Source organism: Penicillium arizonense, assembly GCF_001773325.1.
Source record: "Penicillium arizonense strain CBS 141311 chromosome Unknown PENARI_contig008, whole genome shotgun sequence".
Lineage (NCBI taxonomy): Eukaryota > Fungi > Ascomycota > Eurotiomycetes > Eurotiales > Aspergillaceae > Penicillium > Penicillium arizonense.
The window spans coordinates 830,930-850,417 of NW_019173285.1; the positions used below are offsets into that span (position 1 = coordinate 830,930).

At 48.9% G+C, this 19,488-nt stretch overlaps 5 protein-coding genes across 5 annotated transcripts; 2 read left to right on the forward strand and 3 right to left on the reverse strand.

Moving 5' to 3' along the window:
• Positions 1-665: 665 nt before the first annotated feature.
• Positions 666-5,187, reverse strand: PENARI_c008G11292 (MDR family MFS transporter; the record flags this gene model as incomplete). The annotated part of the gene is made up of 3 exons (XM_022631657.1): positions 666-670; positions 730-1,223; positions 3,596-5,187. 3 exons carry the CDS (start codon positions 5,185-5,187, stop codon positions 666-668), a joined length of 2,091 nt encoding a protein of 696 aa, XP_022488551.1.
• A 1,222-nt stretch (positions 5,188-6,409) lies between these two features.
• PENARI_c008G08676 (uncharacterized protein) lies at positions 6,410-11,499 on the forward strand (the record flags this gene model as incomplete). Its single annotated transcript, XM_022631551.1, has 17 exons — positions 6,410-6,730; positions 6,790-6,881; positions 6,937-7,667; positions 7,726-8,379; positions 8,431-8,480; positions 8,540-8,683; positions 8,740-8,918; positions 8,968-9,000; positions 9,048-9,166; positions 9,221-9,366; positions 9,418-9,492; positions 9,542-9,720; positions 9,769-9,882; positions 9,938-10,075; positions 10,129-10,933; positions 11,000-11,296; positions 11,347-11,499. The coding sequence occupies 17 exons, from the start codon at positions 6,410-6,412 to the stop codon at positions 11,497-11,499; spliced, it is 4,230 nt and encodes a 1,409-aa protein (XP_022488566.1).
• A 1,550-nt stretch (positions 11,500-13,049) lies between these two features.
• Positions 13,050-14,516, forward strand: PENARI_c008G10356 (uncharacterized protein; the record flags this gene model as incomplete). Its single annotated transcript, XM_022631618.1, has 1 exon — positions 13,050-14,516. One exon carries the CDS (start codon positions 13,050-13,052, stop codon positions 14,514-14,516), a length of 1,467 nt encoding a protein of 488 aa, XP_022488764.1.
• Positions 14,517-14,972: 456 nt separating this feature from the next.
• Positions 14,973-16,715, reverse strand: PENARI_c008G01513 (AGC family serine/threonine-protein kinase; the record flags this gene model as incomplete). Its single annotated transcript, XM_022631313.1, has 1 exon — positions 14,973-16,715. The coding sequence occupies one exon, from the start codon at positions 16,713-16,715 to the stop codon at positions 14,973-14,975; it is 1,743 nt and encodes a 580-aa protein (XP_022488821.1).
• Positions 16,716-17,623: 908 nt separating this feature from the next.
• PENARI_c008G06775 (dihydroneopterin aldolase family protein) lies at positions 17,624-18,681 on the reverse strand (the record flags this gene model as incomplete). Its single annotated transcript, XM_022631492.1, has 2 exons — positions 17,624-17,821; positions 17,926-18,681. 2 exons carry the CDS (start codon positions 18,679-18,681, stop codon positions 17,624-17,626), a joined length of 954 nt encoding a protein of 317 aa, XP_022488603.1.
• Positions 18,682-19,488: the final 807 nt, after the last annotated feature.

The window sequence follows — 19,488 nt, forward strand, 5'->3', positions numbered from 1 at the left end:
CATTGAAGCGAGGTGGCAACCTCAACAAAATTGATTGTGTACCACGTTGAAAGCTTTTACTCAAGATAGTATAGCATGGTGGGTCGTTGATTTTAGCCTTAACAGGTTGGGTTCGTTTGTCCATGCCAAGACTCTCTACAATCTGCCTTACAAGGTTTACTAATAAATTGCACTAGTGAAAGATTCGTTCCTTGGAAGGATGAAGCGCATAAATTATGGAAGCTAGCTAGACACTAACTAATTTGGTAATAATACATGTAAGCCCTGGATGCTGATGCTGACAGCAGATGCGCGAGTTCCACTTACCTCCATGGAGGCTATGCAGCGAAGATCAAACTCACACGTTGGGGGCCAAAATTACAATGCAATAAGAAGTCTTATTACCAGCACGATACGGTATTTTGCAGGGTCTTGGAATGGCACCAATATCACATCCCAGAAGCAATTAACATTGTTTTCTTCTTCTCTCTCTGATATTCCTCTGGTTTAGATCTACAACACATCACTCCACTGATCCACTGCTGATCCACTGTTATGGTATGTTCCAGTCGTACGATGAGTATTATTAATATGGCAGTTATCGAGCTACAACTGTCGCTCTGTTCACATGTATAATGGTCTACATTCCTTCAATCCTCGAGCCTATTCATCGTTCTGCTTAACCTCTAAGCTCATGCAGTCTGTGATAGTCTGCCGGTAACTCAGTTGCCCCAGAGGTCGATGACATACCCTCCAATTCAGTGGGTTTTCCATGACTATAGGTCTTTGGCGTCGACGCATATTCACTGGGAACCTGCTGGAGACTCCCCTGGGACTTCCTCCGCCGTAGCCAGAAGAATGCGCCGATAGCAAGGGCGATGGCAATCACGCCAACGGAGACACCAACACCGACACCGGCTTTTGCGCCGGTCGAGAGACCTGAACTACTTTCCCCCGAGCTAGGCGCTGAACTTGTCGTTGCAGCCGCGGAATTAGTTGCCGTTGTGGAACTTGTTGCTGTCGTGGGCGTAACATCTACCGATGTAGAGACGGTATCCGACGACTGCCACGCAAGACCGACTGGCATTGCATGGTATACGGGATTGGACCAGGTGATTGCCGTTGTAGTGGTGGGTGTCACGCCAACGACCTTAAACGTGATAGTTGTAGGGACATCAGTTGTTCTGATACATGGCTCGGGTGTGTACCACGCCAGAGGGCTTGCGGTTGCAACGGTGAAGCCACTAAAAGACATCCGAAGAAGCTCATGTCAGTTTGCAAGCTGCTTATAGAGATAGAAATCATGATCGCATACCTAGGACAACATGTCGCCCGAGTCTCGCTACTAGCAGCACCGTATGAGGCCAGTGTAGTGGCCGCGATGGAATATCCACTCGGACAAACCAGCCCCGGCGAGAACGTTGTCGCTGAGGTCGCCCAGCCAGGTGGATAACATTCTGATTCAGTCGCGCGTACTATGTTATACACACCCTGGCATGTAGTCCCCAAACAATCCGAGGAAACCCAAGAAAAATTGTCGCAGGAGCTTGGTGGAGTGAATAACGTCGTCAGTGGAACGTTGGATGCGGGGGTGGACGCAGAGACTGTCGTGGTTGTCATGATGGGCTATCAAGCGTGATGCTTGCCAACATCACCTGCAAATTCTTCTAAGGCTTGGATCAAATGTCGAGCACCTAAGCCTTCGGGAGGTTGGGGAATGCGAGAGCATTGTCATCAGCTGAGGTCGTCGAATACCCGGGGGCCGACTTTGCAGTACTTTTCCTATTACAACCTAGTGGTCATGCAAGATGTTTACTTAAAGAAAAGATCAGCCCGGGTATTCAGCTGGGTGCTGTACATGTACATAGCCAGACAATAAGTTGACGTTGGTGATGGGCCTGTCTGCACTTTGTCCTTATGTGAATGTCTTGTCTTAACTTTCATGGCTAGTTTCGTTTGCAAGCTGACATTGAATCCTGGTGGAGATGTCAAGGCGAGTCGGGCCCCTGAATCCTGTGAAATGTGAATACAGAAACGGACCCACCACGCCATTTCCACTTGAAATATGTGACCATACCTGTATCTTGAGTTTTGACGAAGATGATTGCAGGCTTATAGATAAGTTACTTCGTCCCTGGGCATGGATTAGGCTTAAATATGAAGAAAACTGATCCGATCCGCTGTGTGATTGGTTCTTAGATGATTGGTGTACTGTAATCAATTCATAATCTATTGATAAGAATGGAATATGACCGGACTATGAAGATGCAAGGGAATAAGAAGGATTATGGCGGAAGAATGGGGAGAATGGCGACACTACATGCGTTGAGCCTTCGGCAAGTGAGCTGTCAGGGGAGGATGGCTGCCGCCACGACCGCCACGACCGCCATGGCTGTGAATGCCAAGACTTGCCAAGCAGAGGGCCAGATATCCACGAAGGGTTTTTATTGACATGGAAATAGTGTGAGAAATCATAACTTTTATGCAAAATACTTCGTACCGAGTGTACGGGTCTCCGTGTCAGGTCATATCTGCACTAGACCAGCAATTTTTCGGTCCAATGTGGGGGGTTCATGACTCAATATACAGTAGAGCCAAGTCACTCATGTGAGACACTTCTAACGCTAAAGTCTCGGAGGCTGACTTGGCCATTGGGACTTTTTGAGAGCATGTCCGAGGGTGTAAGCAGGAGTTAAGTTGCAGTATATCCATTGAAGTGAATAGGGAAACTGACGTCAAGTTCAATCAATTTCAATTGTTGATCTTAGCCAGAGGGGGTTTAAACTTTAGAAGCCTATCCACTAGTAGTTCACATTAATGCAGGTACAGAGATGCTGTATATTTACTCTGGGGAGCCAGTTCGCATTAGGGAAGAGTCTAGATTAAGAAGCCAGTTCCTCGGCACGCCAGATGGTCCTAACATACGGACTAGTACTCCGTTTCCATTGTTTATACGTAGTTAGATGGTACCCACGATGGGCCTACCAACATTGCAAATAATTTCGGTCGATTTTTACGAGAGAAGCTCATTTACCCTGTAAGGTTGGTGGGCTGAAGCACCGAGTCCTTTGCGTGAAGTCACGACGTACCCTCCTGCTAAGAGATAACTTACTAGGGCTGGAATGTGATGACTAGGTCGACTTACAGTATTCGAATGCTTGTTTTAAAACCGGAAAATATGTATCTCATAGACAAACCAAGTGTGTTTTCATCTAACGTCAATTTCTGATGTACAGCTTCAAAATTCAACACTTGCCGATTCATCGAGTAACACTTGCATGGCGTTCCATGGGTCCATCGTAAGTTAGGGGCTCCGCCTGAACCTAGTAAATCAAGAAGAGTAATATACATGTACCAAAATCAGCGTATCTTTAGTGCAGTAACTTAAATAGTGTCTCTGACAGTACCTATACATGAACGGAAGGTTACGATTTCATGTATGACATAAACTTGGTCTCTAGCAGTATTTTGAACATTCAAGGTTTCAAATATCCAAGCTCCAGGGGAACTTAGACAAAGTCTCTAATAGTTCTAGTCGCGCCTCGACTTGACTGACCGCCATTCTATCAACAAACTCCCAACCATCGTCGCACACGCCAGCCCAACCACCAAATACCATGTCTGGATGAGACTTTCGTCAATTGCAACAAGAACATCTCTAGACTTGGCCGGTGGTACGCTCGCCACAATCTGCGTTAGGCCCATGTTCTCGATATTTGTTCCGCCCAGGCCTGACACAAGACCATTTAGATTGACCGAGAGCTGATTTAAAAACAGGACCTGTGCAACTGCAACCGCCACAGTTGGTCCAAATGACTGTGCAAAAAGTATTATAGATGTGCCAAGCGGGACGTCCTCTACGGGTAACACCGTTTGGACGGCATTCTGCGGCCCTGAGAATCCGATGCCGTAGGCAAGACCTGAGAAACCGGTGTATATGATCAGTTGCGCAAAGCTAGTGTTGATTTTGAAAGTCGTTATTAGGCCTGCGGCAATGGGCATGATAATTGAGGCAAAGACCATAAATGGCGCGTAGTAGCCGAGGACGCTCGTCCCGAAGCCGTGGACCAGCGCACCAATAGTTCCAGCGATGATGATAGGCAGCATCATGTAGCCGCTCTTGGCGGGAGTATATCCACGGACGACTTGATAGTAAGTAGGTAGATAGTATTCGAGCACATTGCCAGTGCTGTTGCCACACATGATGAAGATGAATCCGGCGATGACGCTGCGGCGCTTCATAATACGTAAAGGGAGGGCAGCCGCATCTCCGCGGCGTTTTTGATTGTAGATAAATGCTGTTATGAGAACGCCAAAGGCAACCAGAGGACCGATCACTAGGCCACTGTTCCAAGAATGCTTGGTACCAGCCCATGAAAATGCGAGAAAGAGGCCAGTCAGCGCGGGGATAAGAAGCAGGTTGCTAACCAGGTCGAGTTGTAAAATCTTCTGCTTTAGTGTCATACTGGCAACATCATTTGGTTTCGGCGTATCCGAGAAACAGCACATCGTCAACAATAGTGTAGTGGCACCTATAGGCGCATTGATATAAAAGCACCATCGCCATCCAAGTGACTGCATAATAGCTCCACCGAGGAGTGGTGCGGATAGCGTAGCCAGGCCTTCGATGGCGCTCATCACGCCGGTGACCATAGGCCGGTTTCGCAGAGGTGTTGATTGTACAAGGATGACGAAGCACCCTGAAAGAAGACCAGCAGAGCCTAGTCCAGCTATCGCCCTCCCAATGATCAGCATTATCGATGTATTGGCCGCTCCGCAGAGCAGCGAGCCTGCTACCGAGATGACATTGGCAAGCAAGAAGACGCGCTTGATAGAGAAAAGCTTGTACGCCTTGCCGAACATAAATTGGAAAGCGCACTGGCAAAGCCTGAACGCGGAGGAATACCATCCGACATCCGCGACTGTGTGGAAGTAGTCTGTAATGCGAGGCACTGCCGTGGCGACAATGTTCATATCTATGCTGCTTAGCACAAGGGCCCCAGCCAGGGTGAGCATGAGGAGCGAATACTTTGCGCCAGTTAGGTACTCGGCTTCTCCAGGCAGGCGGACGGGATCAGATCCCTCATTGACGGTGGTCTCCTGCGTGACGTGGCTAGACCGGCTTGTCGAACCACCTAGTCTATTGCCGTCTGCATCGCTCGTAAGGTGGGTCATCGCATGCCCCGTGTTGTATATGACTTCTGCCATCGTTAATTGATGGTGGTGTTAAGGAAGGCAGCCTCGGATACTAGATGTGAATGGATAAGCCCCCAGCGAGCAACGCAACAAGAGGCATTGAGGCGCTCAGTCACTTCTGTCTAGGACCGCTATCATGTGATAGCTTACAATACATGTCAGTATTTGAAGACAGAACTAGCGTCAAAAAAAGACCATCTATATAGCAGCTATAAACCACTCATATAACATAGGTTATAGATGCGTATATAGTGCTATGAAGTATAGGGCAGTTTCTACACAGAGTACCTCAAGTTTTAGTTATTTCAAAATGGTGGGTTAACCATATAGATGACATACAAGTAGCGATGTGAAAGGACTTATGGCTATGACTGTACGCTTACAAGATATCAGTAATATAATTAACTACAATAAGATACCGTATTTACAAGCGTTTGAGGGTAGCGATATTTAGGGCGATTTCTTGCCACTTGTATAGACGAGTGTGCCCTAGCATCATGACTCGAGAAACAATTAAGAGTGTAAATAGTAACAACAATCATCCAATTTGTGTGCTCTGTCATACAATGCTCTCTCCCTGAGCAACTAGCTCAATATGCCTTGAATATTCTGTAATTGGAACCACTTCCGCTGTCACTGAGCCCCCTGGAAAGAAAAGGAGCCTCCAGGTATTGAGACTACGGCAAAATAGGTAACTGAACCTGACCTGGCAACGTCTAGGCTCATCAAAATTGTCTTCCGATCAAATAAATTATTAAAAGCCCATGGAGATTTGGACCCCCAAATTCAGCCCCACGGGGCGGTATTTGCAATACAGCATAAAATTTGATCCTATACTTCACTCACCAATCATAGCCAAATCTGTTGTACCTAACCGATCTGCCTATCTTCCAGGCACCGAAACAATCTCAGCGCGGCTTCGAAGCACGCAACCCACTCTAAGCAAACTAGCCCTAAACGAGGTCTACTCATGTTCACTTCACTGCCCTCCGCCTACTCCACCCAACAAGTTCCGCTAGGCGACCCCGATACGACAGCTGCCAAGATATAGTATTCTAATTACGAAGGATTCTGTCTTTGGTTTGATTAAAGGAGATAGGGGGCCGTGGGATGTCCTTTTCCTTTCTATTTGGCCCCCATAACGTAGTCGCGCCCAACGACTATAAATGAGACCCTCAAGCGCAGTATTCTATTGAGTTTTCATTTTCCCAAAAGATCAATCTCCATAATAATCATGGAAGTAGGCCTCGGCATACGCCGCCGAATGATGCAGGTTTGCATCGTCGGTCTGACGCTGCTGGCTGTCACTTTGGCATTCCCTTCATCCACTAGTCATCAAGCCCATCAGCGAGCATTCCTCGGTTCCTCAAAGCTACAACCTCGCAGTGACAAGCCATTCGCTTTGCGTGTTTTGCCACTTGGTGCTTCAATCACTACCGGTTATAGGTCGGAGGATGAAAATGGATACCGTATATATCTGCGCAAGCAGCTTCGATATACCGGATGGGAAGTGAATATGGTTGGATCCCGCAAGGATGGAACCATGAAGGATCGTGTAAGTTGACTGTTGATGGATTGAGCTTGCGAGATCGGTACCTGACATGCCATCTTTAGGACAACGAAGGTTGGGTCGGAAAGCGAATTGAGGAGGTGGCCACATATGCTGAGAGAAGCATCCCGAAGGCTCCAAATCTTATTCTGATCAAGTATGGCTACCTGATACATGCTGAGTTTAGGATATGCTGACTGGTTCTTTTATAGCGCTGGCACGAATGATGCTCTGCAGAACTTCGACGTCCCTAACGCTGGAGTCCGGATGAACCAGATGCTCACTCGTCTGTACGATACTATTCCTGGAACAACCATCATTTTGTCGACACTTCTACCTAACAACAATGAGAAAGCGCAAGCCAACTCGGTCATAATCAATGAACAATACCGCAACATTGTGGCTGCTCGCCAGAAGAACAATGACCGTATTGTTCTGGCTGAGATGAGCGACTTTATCAAACATACAGATCTTCTGCCCGATGGAACTCATCCAACCGGGCCTGGATACGAGAAGATGGCCTCGGTGTGGTGGGCTGCAATCCAGGAAGCTGAGTCCAAAGACCTTTTGCAAAAGCCTAAGGATATTGGGGAGAATGACTGGACCGATACTACCTGTGAGAAAGAGTATGGCAGTGGAAACGGTGGTGATGGAAAGGTCCAAACTCAACGCGGCAGTGGCTGGGACGATGGTGACTATAAGCATAATTCAGTGTCTATGGGACAACTCATGCAAATTGGTATCACTGACAAAGAGGACGATGTCCATCCTGGTATCCACTACGCTCAGCTGGTTAACCAGGGAGGTGCTCACCGTGAGGGAGCTTTGGATGAGCTTGTCTGGACTCGGGACGGCAAAGGCACCTTCATGTTCGCGAATAACAACAACGGCAAATTTGGCGCTCCAGTCAAAATTGACGTCAAGGACGGTTGTCTTGCGCGAGGTGAGCACCCTATATGATTTGATTCTCTTTTCCGGTTGCATTCTAATAGTGAAATTAGGTGTACACTGGGGTGACCTCAACAATGATGGACTGGATGACTTCATCTGCATCAGCAGAGAAGGCGCCATGTATGTATCAATGAATTTGGGTGGGAGTCCCCCTCAATTCAAGTCCATCGGTCTAGTCAGAGCTGCACCTGGCGGGGATCTAGCCCAAACCAATGTCCGACTCGGCGATATCGATGGCGATGGCCGTATTGACTACTGTCTCGTCAAAGGAAACGGTGACATTCAGTGCTGGAGAAACGGAGGTCAAAAAGATGCCCCAACAAGTGAGTTCGGTGGCTACTGGCAGGACTTGGGAGTAGTCTTCACTGGAAAAGGCATGGGTGACATTGATGGTGTCCGTCTTGTCGATATCAATGGAGATTTCCGTGCCGACTGGCTCTGGCTCGACGACGAAGGCAAGGTCACCACGTACATCAACCAGCGTGGCACGGGAAAAGGGAGTCTGGCACCTGATTGGCGTCGTATTGGTGTCACTCATGCAGGAATGGGTGTCAAGGGCGCTAGAGATCGAATCAAATTCGGCCAAATTTGGCAAGGAGGTGGTGCCGACTATTCCTGGATTGAATCTATGGAAAATAAGCCCACTTGGAATCACTATACCCACGTGTGGAAGAACGTCGGAAAAGGAGGGACTACCTTGAAGGGTGAGTCTTAGGTCTCTTTTCCTGATCCACTTAGCTGACATGACTGAGCAGGCGATGGCGATTTCTATTGTGACTGGCGAGGCACAGGCGCAGATGATTATGTGAGTTTTCTCTTCAGACGTCCACAATTTAACTTCTCAGTTATTGACTGTCTCTTTAGATCTGGATATCTCCTAATGGTCGTGGCTTGCTCTACGGCAACGTTCACAATCCTCCGACTTGGGTCCCCGAGGGACCGCAAATCTTCGACCTAGGCAGAGAACGAAAGGGAATCCATCTTGCGGATTTTGATGGTGACGGCAAGGTACGTGTCAGATACGAGCTGGGAATCTTTTGACTGCATCATCTAATAAGCTTCAGTGCGATGTTTGGGCCGTCAACCGTGAAACTGGTGCCGCAGAGGTGTGGATCAACCACTGGAACGACGAGATTGGCAGTGGCTTTTTGGACTATAAGGGATTCGTTACTGGAGACGTCAAATGTACCGAAGGATGGGGAGTTGGGCTATTTGACATCGGTGTGAGCATGGCTGATCTCGAGTTTGTCTTCTCATTCTCTCACACTCGACATGATACTGACTAGATGTAGTGGTGACGGGCGTGCAGACTACCTGTGCATGGAGTAAGCCTCACAAAGCCATTGATATAGCACCTGACTAACACTACTAGACCTGATGGACGAACGGTTGGATGGCTGAACAAGGGTGTAAATGACTTTGAAGCTAAAGGCCAAGTGAAGCGCACTCAAGGGTATGATCGAGCGAATCACAAATGGGCTGATGTAAACGGTATGTCCTCTCTACAATTCTAACCAGTCAAACAGAGAACTCATCAAGCTCTAGGTGACGGTGCTGTTGACTTCCTCTGGGTGGACAAGTTCAATGGTGATACCAAAGTCTGGGTCAACATGGGTGATACTCCTACCGCTGGATCCAGTTGGAAGTGGGAATTGCTTGATGGGCCTCGGTATCAGGGATCAGATCGAGGAGTAAGTACAGTGTTCATCGATCGTGAGGAAATTGTCTGATCCAAGCACCAGGCGAATCTATATTTCCCAAACATCGGAGGGTTAGGTCGTGCTGATATGCACAATATCATCCCCCGAACCAACATCGTGAGTTTACTGATCTAGTCATCACAATGGCAGCCACTCATCATCTTAGGCATACACCTGGTTCAACACATGCCCTGGGAGTGATAGCTCAGCTGTAGATGACGTCGACCCGTCTACGAATCCCAATCTACCCGCATACACGGCTCCTGATCAACCTATAGCCACAGGCACCGTTCCCATCCCGACGCCAACTCCCAAGCCAACGGACGCAGCTCCCGATGGTTATTAGTATGTTCGGACTACATTGCAATCTGTAACCCCACTAATGGACAATAGTGAACATTGGCCCGTTGATGACGACAGTCTCAACCACCGCATATGCAATGATCTCGGTTATCCGACCAAAAAGCTGTGGGATGAAACTGATGCTGGAAATTGGTTGGTTACCACGTATGTCTTGGTTCAAATTTACCAGTCTACACTAAATCTAACTTCTTGAAATCAGAGCCGGTTGGTATCAAAAGCTTGCTCTCTCAACCGATTTCAAGTGGGAGGGAAGCATTGTCCAGACATTTGCTTCATTCAAGGGAACCAAAAAGGAAGACAATGCAAGCGAAAAGAAATACATCTGGAACTGTCCCAAGTACGTTTTCTTTCGTCTCAAGGTCATTACTGTCGCTAACCTGCATGCATCAGTCTCAGTAATAATTGCGAGATTGAGAATTTAGACGAGCAGCTGAAGTGTGAGGATGGTAACGTATACAGGGTACAGGCTCTTCATGCCATGCTCAACTTGGCACAATATTTCGTGCTCATCAAGAACAGAATGGAGTTGGCCTGGGGTAGCATGAGCTTCAAGACCGCTGGGCTGGTCACAAAGTACTCAAAGACAAGTGATGAAGAAACCACTTTTGGTGCAGACTCGGGAGCGACTATCGGCGCTGGACTGGCAAGCATATTTGGTGCTTTCATGCTAGGCCCTATGGCAGGCATTGCCGGAGGAGCAATGACTATTGGAGCCGGTGCCGTCGGCTCCCTGGCTTCAGTCAACCAAGCCATGCTTGAGTTCTCCACGTATGCAGATCTCGGCGACAAGGCGAGTGATATCATGGACGGTACATTCCAGGGCCTAGGCAACTTCTTCGACGAATACTTCCATCAAGTGCCCCCAGCCGATGCCAATTGGGTCACTCAGCCCACGTCTATCCCGCGTATTCTGCTGACGGGCAATTTTGCCTCGAGCGATATCCTTCGCGAAACAAGTGCCTCTGTGCCGCCGGCAGCTGACCTTAAAAAGTTCATTGCTGCTCCTTTGATCAATATGCTGTGGGCGAAGGACAAAATCTTTATTCTCAGGATTGACAACACATCCATCAAGGAAGCCAACTACGCCAAGAACCCGAAACATTACCATCCATGCGACGAAGACGGAGATTTCGAACCAGATTCCGATCTTACGGACATGCTGTGGTGCAATCCAGACGGCAGTGCCTTCCTTTTTGTATGATTCCCCTCCCTACTCGTGATCTGCATAGTGAATCATTGGTACTGACTCTGACTCCAACAGATGCAAGTGTCTGAGGTGTATTCCAAGAAGCTCATTCGCCCTAAAGGAATTGAAAATCTACAGGCTGACTATGGGTTCAATGCCTATGACATCGCCCGGTCTGCCTATCTTGTAGCCAGAACGTCAAACGAATGGATGGCCAAGATCAAGACGGATAGCTACTTCAACTGGGTTCCCCAGACATCCGGCCCGGATATTCCTACTTGGCAGATGATGCGATGGAATTTGCCGGTCTGTGATATGGTGGATGGTTTAGCTCGGCCTTCATCATGCACTCCTGGTTATGGATGGACACAGGTACGGTTTTACTCCTCTTAGCCACATCACATTGCTAACATCATCTACAGTGCATATATTCGACCATGGCTCTAGTGTGTGGTTTCAGTGGAGGCTGGCCGAAAGACTATACCTACAATAGCGCCTATGGGGAACCTGGAGAAGGACAGCCTTACAAGAAGGCTTTGAGTCCTGCCGAGGCGGTCTCAGCTATTGGTGGTTGACCATGAGGTATCTTGGAGGCGAGGATCTATCTCTCTTTTGTCTCTTTTCTCTCTTTTCTCTCTTTTCTCTCTTTTCTCTCTTTTCTCTCTTTTCTCTCTTTTCTCTCTTTTCTCTCTTTTCTCTCTTTTCTCTGATATCCTCTACCACTCCCCTTCATTGTGTGCTCCAATTAGTTGTGAACAGCTACTCCATTCCTATTTCATATGAAATTCCAATTCTATCCCGTTCACCTTCCTAATTTTTTGGTTACTTTTGATCAAGGTTTGTTGAAATCTGGGCAAAGAGTTGGTCATTAGCATGCAGTTCTATTTTCCTTGACTGGAACACAGGAGCCCTAATACTACAGTCATAGGCCATAAGTCCTTTCACACCCCGGCCTTTATACAATCTACATGATAAACCCGAGATACTCGGAAATAGGCAAAGAAGAGGCGAAAAACAGAGGTCAAATTAGGGCGAAAACAAAGCATAAGACGGTATACTCGCCTCGAGGCTTTCGTGTAGAGACTGTTCAATACTACATGGCACTGTATACATATTTGTGACCCCTGTTGTAGTCAACTTAACTGTGATATAATCAACATCTAAGTCGCATTAAACTGACAGGTCTTTGACTTCGATAATCATGTTGGTGAAGCGATCTTCTCTTCATATTGCTAGTCTCGTGAACACTCAACACAGCGCCTAAGTCACAGCAGGCTGCATTTTTAAAGGTTACAACATCAACTACTGTAGTTGCCATTGGATATGTGGAGCAATTTCTGCGTCTGAATTTTATCACTGTAAGAAATTTGTTCCAAAGCGCAACTGCCTGCCATCAAAAACAGCATCAATCTTACCACTGTTAATGATAAACCAACGTGCTATCACCTAAGTTATGTCACCAATACATTTTGGGTATCTTTCTATTGTTCATTCACGCGGCGGTATCTCAGGAAGATTATAAGAATATGCATTCAAAGGGAGTGCTAGATGGATTTCATACTAATCGAACCACATGACTAACCAAATTTGGCTAGTGTCGTGATCTCTATAGAGCACTAGTTTGAATAGAGATTTTCTAGCCTCAATACAGGATACTATCTCTCAATGGTCATAGTTGAATGTTGAATGTTTTGCAGAGCGTTCTCATTGTTGGACGTTATAGTAGGACCGGAGGAACCATTGTTCCGCCCGGAAGCGTCCCAGGATGTTCATGACGAGCACCTTCCCTCATTGTCTTTATATCCCAGGCCAGTCAGGCGTCTATCTTCTTTATAGCTTCAAAATCCCTTCTATGCACCTCCCTTCACGAAGACTGCCTTACTATCGTCCCCGCGATCAGAGAAAAGCTCCGCCATGCCCCATTGAGCCTGATAACTGCGGGCTGGAAACTTTTACTGTCTGACGAGCGCGCAGGCGCGCTTCTCTCTTTGCCGTATTGACTGTCGCATTACCGTATTGGCTATCATATTTATCAAAGGAAACACAAGAGCTTCACTTGTCACCTCTCCGTTCCTCCCTTCGTCATCAGCCAACCTCTTGGCCTTTGTCTTCAACCCTGACCCTGATGGAGTCCGTTGCCTCCCCAGCACCGCCGAAGCGACGGATCCCCGGTTTGCCGAATCCAGTGGTAGAAGCAGAGCAGCAAAAATGGTTATTCACCGACGAAGAGCTTGAGCGCACGCCGTCGCGAATCGACAAGATCGAGCGCGAGAAGGAAGACTACATTCGGCACCGGGCAATCGATTTCATCTGGCAGGTCAGCCTGATGCTGAAGTTGCCACCGCAGACCTCCATGACCGCCACCGTGTATATGCACCGCTTCCTCATGCGCTATTCATTGATGGGCCAATATCCGGAGGCCGGGTCCGACCTGATACACCCGAAAGTGATCGCCGCTGTGGCCCTGTTCGTCGCGTTCAAGGTAGATGAGACAATGCGACGCATGAAAGACTTTGTTATCGCCTGCTGCCGCGTCGCCATGAAGAACCCCAACCTAATTGTCGACGAGCAGTCCAAAGACTATTGGAGATGGCGTGACCTGATCTTGCAGAACGAGAGCGTCATGTTGGAATTTCTCTGCTTTGACTTGCAGCTCGAGTCGCCATACCGCGCTCTCTGGGACTATACCCTCTTCTTCGGTGTCCAGGAGAATCGCACTCTCCGCAACGCCTCCTACGCCTTCCTGAACGACTCCACCTATACAGTCGTTTGTCTACAATTCTCGCCCCGCGTTCTGGCCGCTGCAGCCCTCTACGCCGCCGCTCGTCATTGCCATGTCGCATTCCCAGACGACTCCGAAGGCCGTCCCTGGTGGGAGCAAATCGATGTCCGTCTCGACGACCTGATCCGCGCATGCACGCTGATCGTCAAGATCTACGAGCGTGTCCAGCAGAACCTAAGCAAGGGCTACCCAGACTTCGCTCTGTCAGACACAACCCCCAACGACCCAACTCGCATTTTCGACGGCGACCCGACCAAATCAGAGACCGAGCAAGCAGACCCTACACGCTCTCTCTCCGTAACAGCCCCCGACTCGGCCCAAAATGGCCGCAAACGCTCGCGCGAACCAGAGTCCCACCCTTCTTCCTCGCATGCTCTGGAACCCACCCAGAATCCCTCTTCTACGCTCAATGGGCATGGGGAGCGATCACCAAAACGCCAGCGGACGGTAACCCCGTCCCTAGAGGGGAGCCAGCCCACTCCATCTCAGTCAAAACTACCCACCTCTCGTCCGCGCATCCCCGCCGCGGCATTACCTCAATCTCAATCACAATCACAATCGCACTCTCTCCCGATCGCACCCCCACACCAAAACTCCTCGGCACAAGCAGACCTCCCCCAAAAACCAACCACAGAAGAAAACAGCGCGGAAGAAGGCGAGGTCTCTGATGAAAATGAAAAGAACAAATTCGATGCTTCGCAGAACCCTCCACTTGTCACGGCGGATTCCATTGATCAGGACAGACCCAATCCCGAGAAAGGGAAGGACGGGCCTGGTGACGATGCCGGAAGCGAAGAAGGCGAAATCTAAGTGTTTATTTAATGCTTGAGAGGGCTATGTATGGGAGGCTATGAGAACCTGTGCAGGGTAGCCACTCGGTAATTCGTCGCTTAACGAACCCTCTACTCTCAAGAATTTTATGTAGACAAGACAAGACGACTATTCATGAAATTTCAATATCAATGATTCAAACTTCAAACTTTATTCAAATTCAATCCAGTCGCGTGTGTAATCTGGATGCTGAGCTATGCTATTCCCGATAAGCAGAAGAGTAATAAAAAAAAGCAATTCGAAGGCGCAACTCCTATTGAATATGCGAACTGATAAACAGAGTAAGCGCTAAGGCTGAGAAACATAGCCACGCAGGGTAATAGATGCAAATGCAATGCATGAAGAACAATTAGCCAGAACAGTGGCTACCAGACGCATTGGCATAAATCAATTCTTTCTTTCCATGGGTCACCATCCTTTTCTCAACCCGGCTTCTCAGTAATCAGCAGTCATGACGCCCAGGCCATGATCCAGCAAACTGCTCGAGGCAACATAGCTAAATCCACCGAATGGATTGCTCTCCGCATTCATCCCTTCCGCATCGGGACCTTTGCCAGCAGGGAAATCCTGGCCGTTGGCATAGTACTCATCAAAGCCAAGGCCTGCAACGGATGGGCTAAGCGGAAGCTGAGTGAAATCAACGGAGAAGTTCTCCGCCAGAGCTGGGTCCGTGACGACGGGACATATAGGGGGGTCGAGTTCGCGGCGCTCGAGGGCTTCCCAGTCGATCTTGCGGAAAAAGCGATGCTTCTTGATGGTCTGGAGATCCTTTCCCATGTGGTAACCCAGGCGCTTGGATGGTTCCTTGCGGAGAAGGCGGGTGAGGAGGTCTTTGGCGTCGGGTCCGAGGTAGTAAGGCAGAGCGAGCTTCTGTTTGACGATCTTCTCTTGGAGTTTCGCGTGGTTGTTTGCGCGGAAAGGTGGCGAGCCGGTGAGTAGGTCGAAGCCCAAGGCGCCGAGGGACCACCAGTCGCAGGCTTTGCCGTAAGGTTTTCCTTGAATGACTTCCGGGGCCATGTATTCGATTGTGCCAAGAAGAGAGTTGCAGCGGTCATCATCGTTGAGGGCAATTTTGCTAAGTCCAAAGTCTGTGAGGAGCAAGTGGCCCTGTTGGTCGAGGAGGCAGTTCTCGGGCTTCAGATCGCGGTAAAGGACGCCGACGTTTTGGTGCAGGTGTTCGAACGCAAGTACTACCTCGGCCATGTAGAAAGCAGCCGCGTCTTCTTCAAACATGCGTTCCATGGCGAGGTGGTGGAAAAGTTCGCCGCCCTGCGCATATTCTAGGATCAGGTAAAGCTTTTCATGGTCCTGGAAGGCATAAAATAGTTTGACGACGAATGGGTGGCGGTTGACACTCTCCAGAATCGTGCGTTCGGTCTTGGTCTGCTCGACCAGTTTCTTGTGCACAGTGATCGAAGCCTTGCGGAACTGCTTCTGCGCATACAGCTTGCCGGTGACGACGTGGCGCACCAACAGAACTGTTCCGAACGAGCCCTTGCCGAGGCAGAGGATAGGCTCAAAGTCGTCTGCGGTCATTTTCCGGCACAGCTGGCTGCGCAGATCCGCACTCACACCAGCGGCATCGACGCCGCGTTCCTCCGGTGTCTCGGGTTCCACAGCGTCAGAGCTAACAAAGTCCTGGTCCAGAGGCACCTCATAGCTCGTCAAAATCTCGGTTTGATCGCTGTCTGAGAAAGCACTGACAACACTTGGTGTCTGGGAAGCAAGTCCGCTTGTGGCACCGGTATTGTCGGCCAAGCTCAAGTTATTAAGCTGAAGCTTCAATGCGCTGACTCCATGGCCTGTAGACGGCTGCACCAAAGGGCTACCACCACCTAGAGAAGTAGGAGGACGAGATGGAGCACGGGAGCTCGCGGCGGAAAAATCCGATTCTTCATCGCCGGATGCCAGAGGGGTAAAGCCGCGCACAGTGGAGCAAGCAGGTCCGACCTGATTCTTTTTCTTATTCTTTCGGCGCTGCGGCTTCATATGCGGATTGAGGCCGGGTTTCGCAAAGTCGCCAAATCCATTGTTCATCCGGGGAGCTGACATATTACACATGTGCGCATCGGGGCGACGGTGATTGGTCGGAATATCCATGGAAGACTGTGCGAGATCAGCCTGCGGGCTGAATACGTCCGCAACTGACAGGTCGTCGTTAACGGTGGAAGAAGGCATTGTGCCTTTGTATCACTGCTCGAAAGTTTCGCGATTGAGGAAATTCCCGGGTTCAGGTGGAAGCACCGGCGATAACCGAGGCTGCGCAATTGACCTTGCGCGGTTGTATGAAAGGGTAGGAAGGTATCCGAGATACCTATCCAGCAATTGCTGTTCACATAGATCGTCAGCCTCGGTCTTGAACTGTGAGGAATGTATGGAGGGGTAAGTGAGGCTTTTCTTCCCCCACCAATAAAAGCAAAGATAAAACCAATAAAAATTCTTAATCAGACTTTTTAATAGAAAAAAAGTTAGAAAGACTTACTTCAACTTGTAAAGCTGTTGAACATCAGAGCACGGTTTTCCTTCTGTGCTCAAACCAGTCGATCAGACCAGTCCTCTCGAGCAGGTTTACCGTCCGCCCTTCTTCAGGACGGACCTGGGACCCCTAGCCAAATCACCTCACGGGCGGAGGTGTCGAAAGCCACGGTGGTAAGGGAAATGGAAGGTGCAGTGGAAAAAGAGTGAGAAGTAGGAGCCAGGTTCAGAAGGGATAGATCGAAATTCGCCAAGGAGGCAGTAAGCGAAATCAAGGGAGTTTGAGATGGGCACATAGAGAATAATGATAAAAGAAGAAAGAGGCTTTCCAGGTTCCCTCAGAAAGTGAGGAAGTTCAACAAAGCATGCAGAAAATCATCAGATTTGAGGCGCAAATCCGGGGGCTGAAGCCACTAGGCCCAATGCAGCTTTCACGTGCCAGATGATGACCTAAGTTGATTGGTCACCTCCTCTGTATAGAACCTTTTATAGATTCGACCTTGTTTTATTCTTTTATTTATGGGATATCTATAACGTTATTGTCTATACCAATCAGTCAGTGGTCACCTCGACCAAGTTTTAGTCCGGTGTATCCACAATTGTTAAGTCATTTACTTCCTCGGCACATCGTGAGTATCAAAGAACTCCTTCGAGCGAGTAATCTCGACACCAGACCTCCCCACAAAAGCAAGAGCACTGGGCTTCTCAACTTTAACTGTAACAAACTCATTTCCAAAGTCAACAGTAACAATGCGAGCAATAAACGTAGCCAAGGTCTCAACAGTCTGGAACGAAGTCTCCTCAACTTGCTACAACCCAAAACAAAGTCAGCATACCATATCCCAAACCACATCTCAAGGGAAGAAGTATAAGGAGGAGAAGAAGGAGGAGAAGAAAAGAAGAAACCACAAACCTCAGCAACAGCCCTCGTAACAGCCTGATAACTCTCCACAACCTTTGACCCCCAGACCCCCAACCCCTCTCCGCGAAACACCAACCCAACAACAACAGCCTGCTTCTCGACCCTCTCATGAGCATTAACTCCAAGCACAGCATGGCACCTAATCCCCTCAATACGGAACTCCTCCTCCAAAACAACAGGACACCTCACGCCGCCATCCCTCTCCCCCCAGACAGTAACACTCCGATACCTCAAACCCCCCTCAGCCCTCAACAAAGCCTTTCCAAAACACAATTCAACCTCACACTCCCCATACCCATCCGAAACACTCTCCTCCGCCACGCGCGCGGCCGTCTCCTCCAACATCCCCAATCCAGCGTTCGCAACGATAGCAGCCGTAACGCGCGGATCTAGTCCAACCGCATAGGTATCGTTATCCAGATCTGCGCACCGGGTCCCAGCCACACTGACCATGTGTTTGTGTGGATGGTCTGCTGACGTGGAGAGTTGTGCCATGTTGCGCACGTCGCTGTCTAGGCGTCTGAAGAGCTTGCCGTAGTCCAGTGTTAGGGAGACATTGTCTGTTTCTGCGGCGGCGATTATCGATGAGTATGAGAGTGTTAGGGTTGCGGTGCAGGGTTGGGATTTTCCGGTTCGGTGCCAGGCTTCTGGGGCTGCGGGGAGGGTGAGGGAGATGTCGCGGAGGCGGACTGTGTCGAGGGTTTGGGGGCGTTGGCGGAGGGTGATTGGCGCTTGCGTGGTAGTCATCTTTGCGGTTGTTGATTTTGTGGTTGTTGAATTGGCTTGGGTTGGAGGTGTTGGTAGCTCCAGGGTTGAGGTGAGGAGGGGAGGTTTTTTTTAGCGGGGAAAGTGGCCCGGAAGCGGGTGCGGACAGATCAGGACGGCTGTGTCCGCGTTTAAGTCCATGGTAGGTTTTCCTTCTCGGTGCTTTTATATGGTTGGATGTTAGTATTCGCCGACCATACCTTTGCGAGGTGATAGATAACAAACCGGGCTGGGCTGCAATCTGTAGCGGAAACGGTTTCCGCATTTCAAGATATATATCTCGGTCTACTGATACTCTTTGCTTCACGTCATGGCAGACCATTAAATTAGAACATTACTTCCACCTACAGCTGAGATCCTGCGAGTAGACCAGATTAGAAGATTAAATTGTCAAATACTAGCACAAACAAGAGTGCAGTATGAAAATATGAAAATATGAAAGTATGAATAAAATGTTTGAAAAAAAGGACCATGGGGCGGAGACCCCATATGTCCCCCACGGCAACCTCAACTATCTGCAAGAACGAAGGATACGAAACACTCGCGCTGTCCAGTAGAAATAATAGAGATTGAAAATAAGAATAAAATCCGGCCGTGAGAACACGCTGAACGACACCGTGGCAGGGGTGGAAAAAAATCATGACACCATGAAATCAGTATGACACGTTGCGGGTATTTGGCGAAGGGAAGTCACTGAAAGAGAAAACAGAGCAAGGAATCATACTGTATGCTGATATGCTGATATGCTGAAATGCTGAAACATTCAATCAAACCTAGCACGGCGACTAC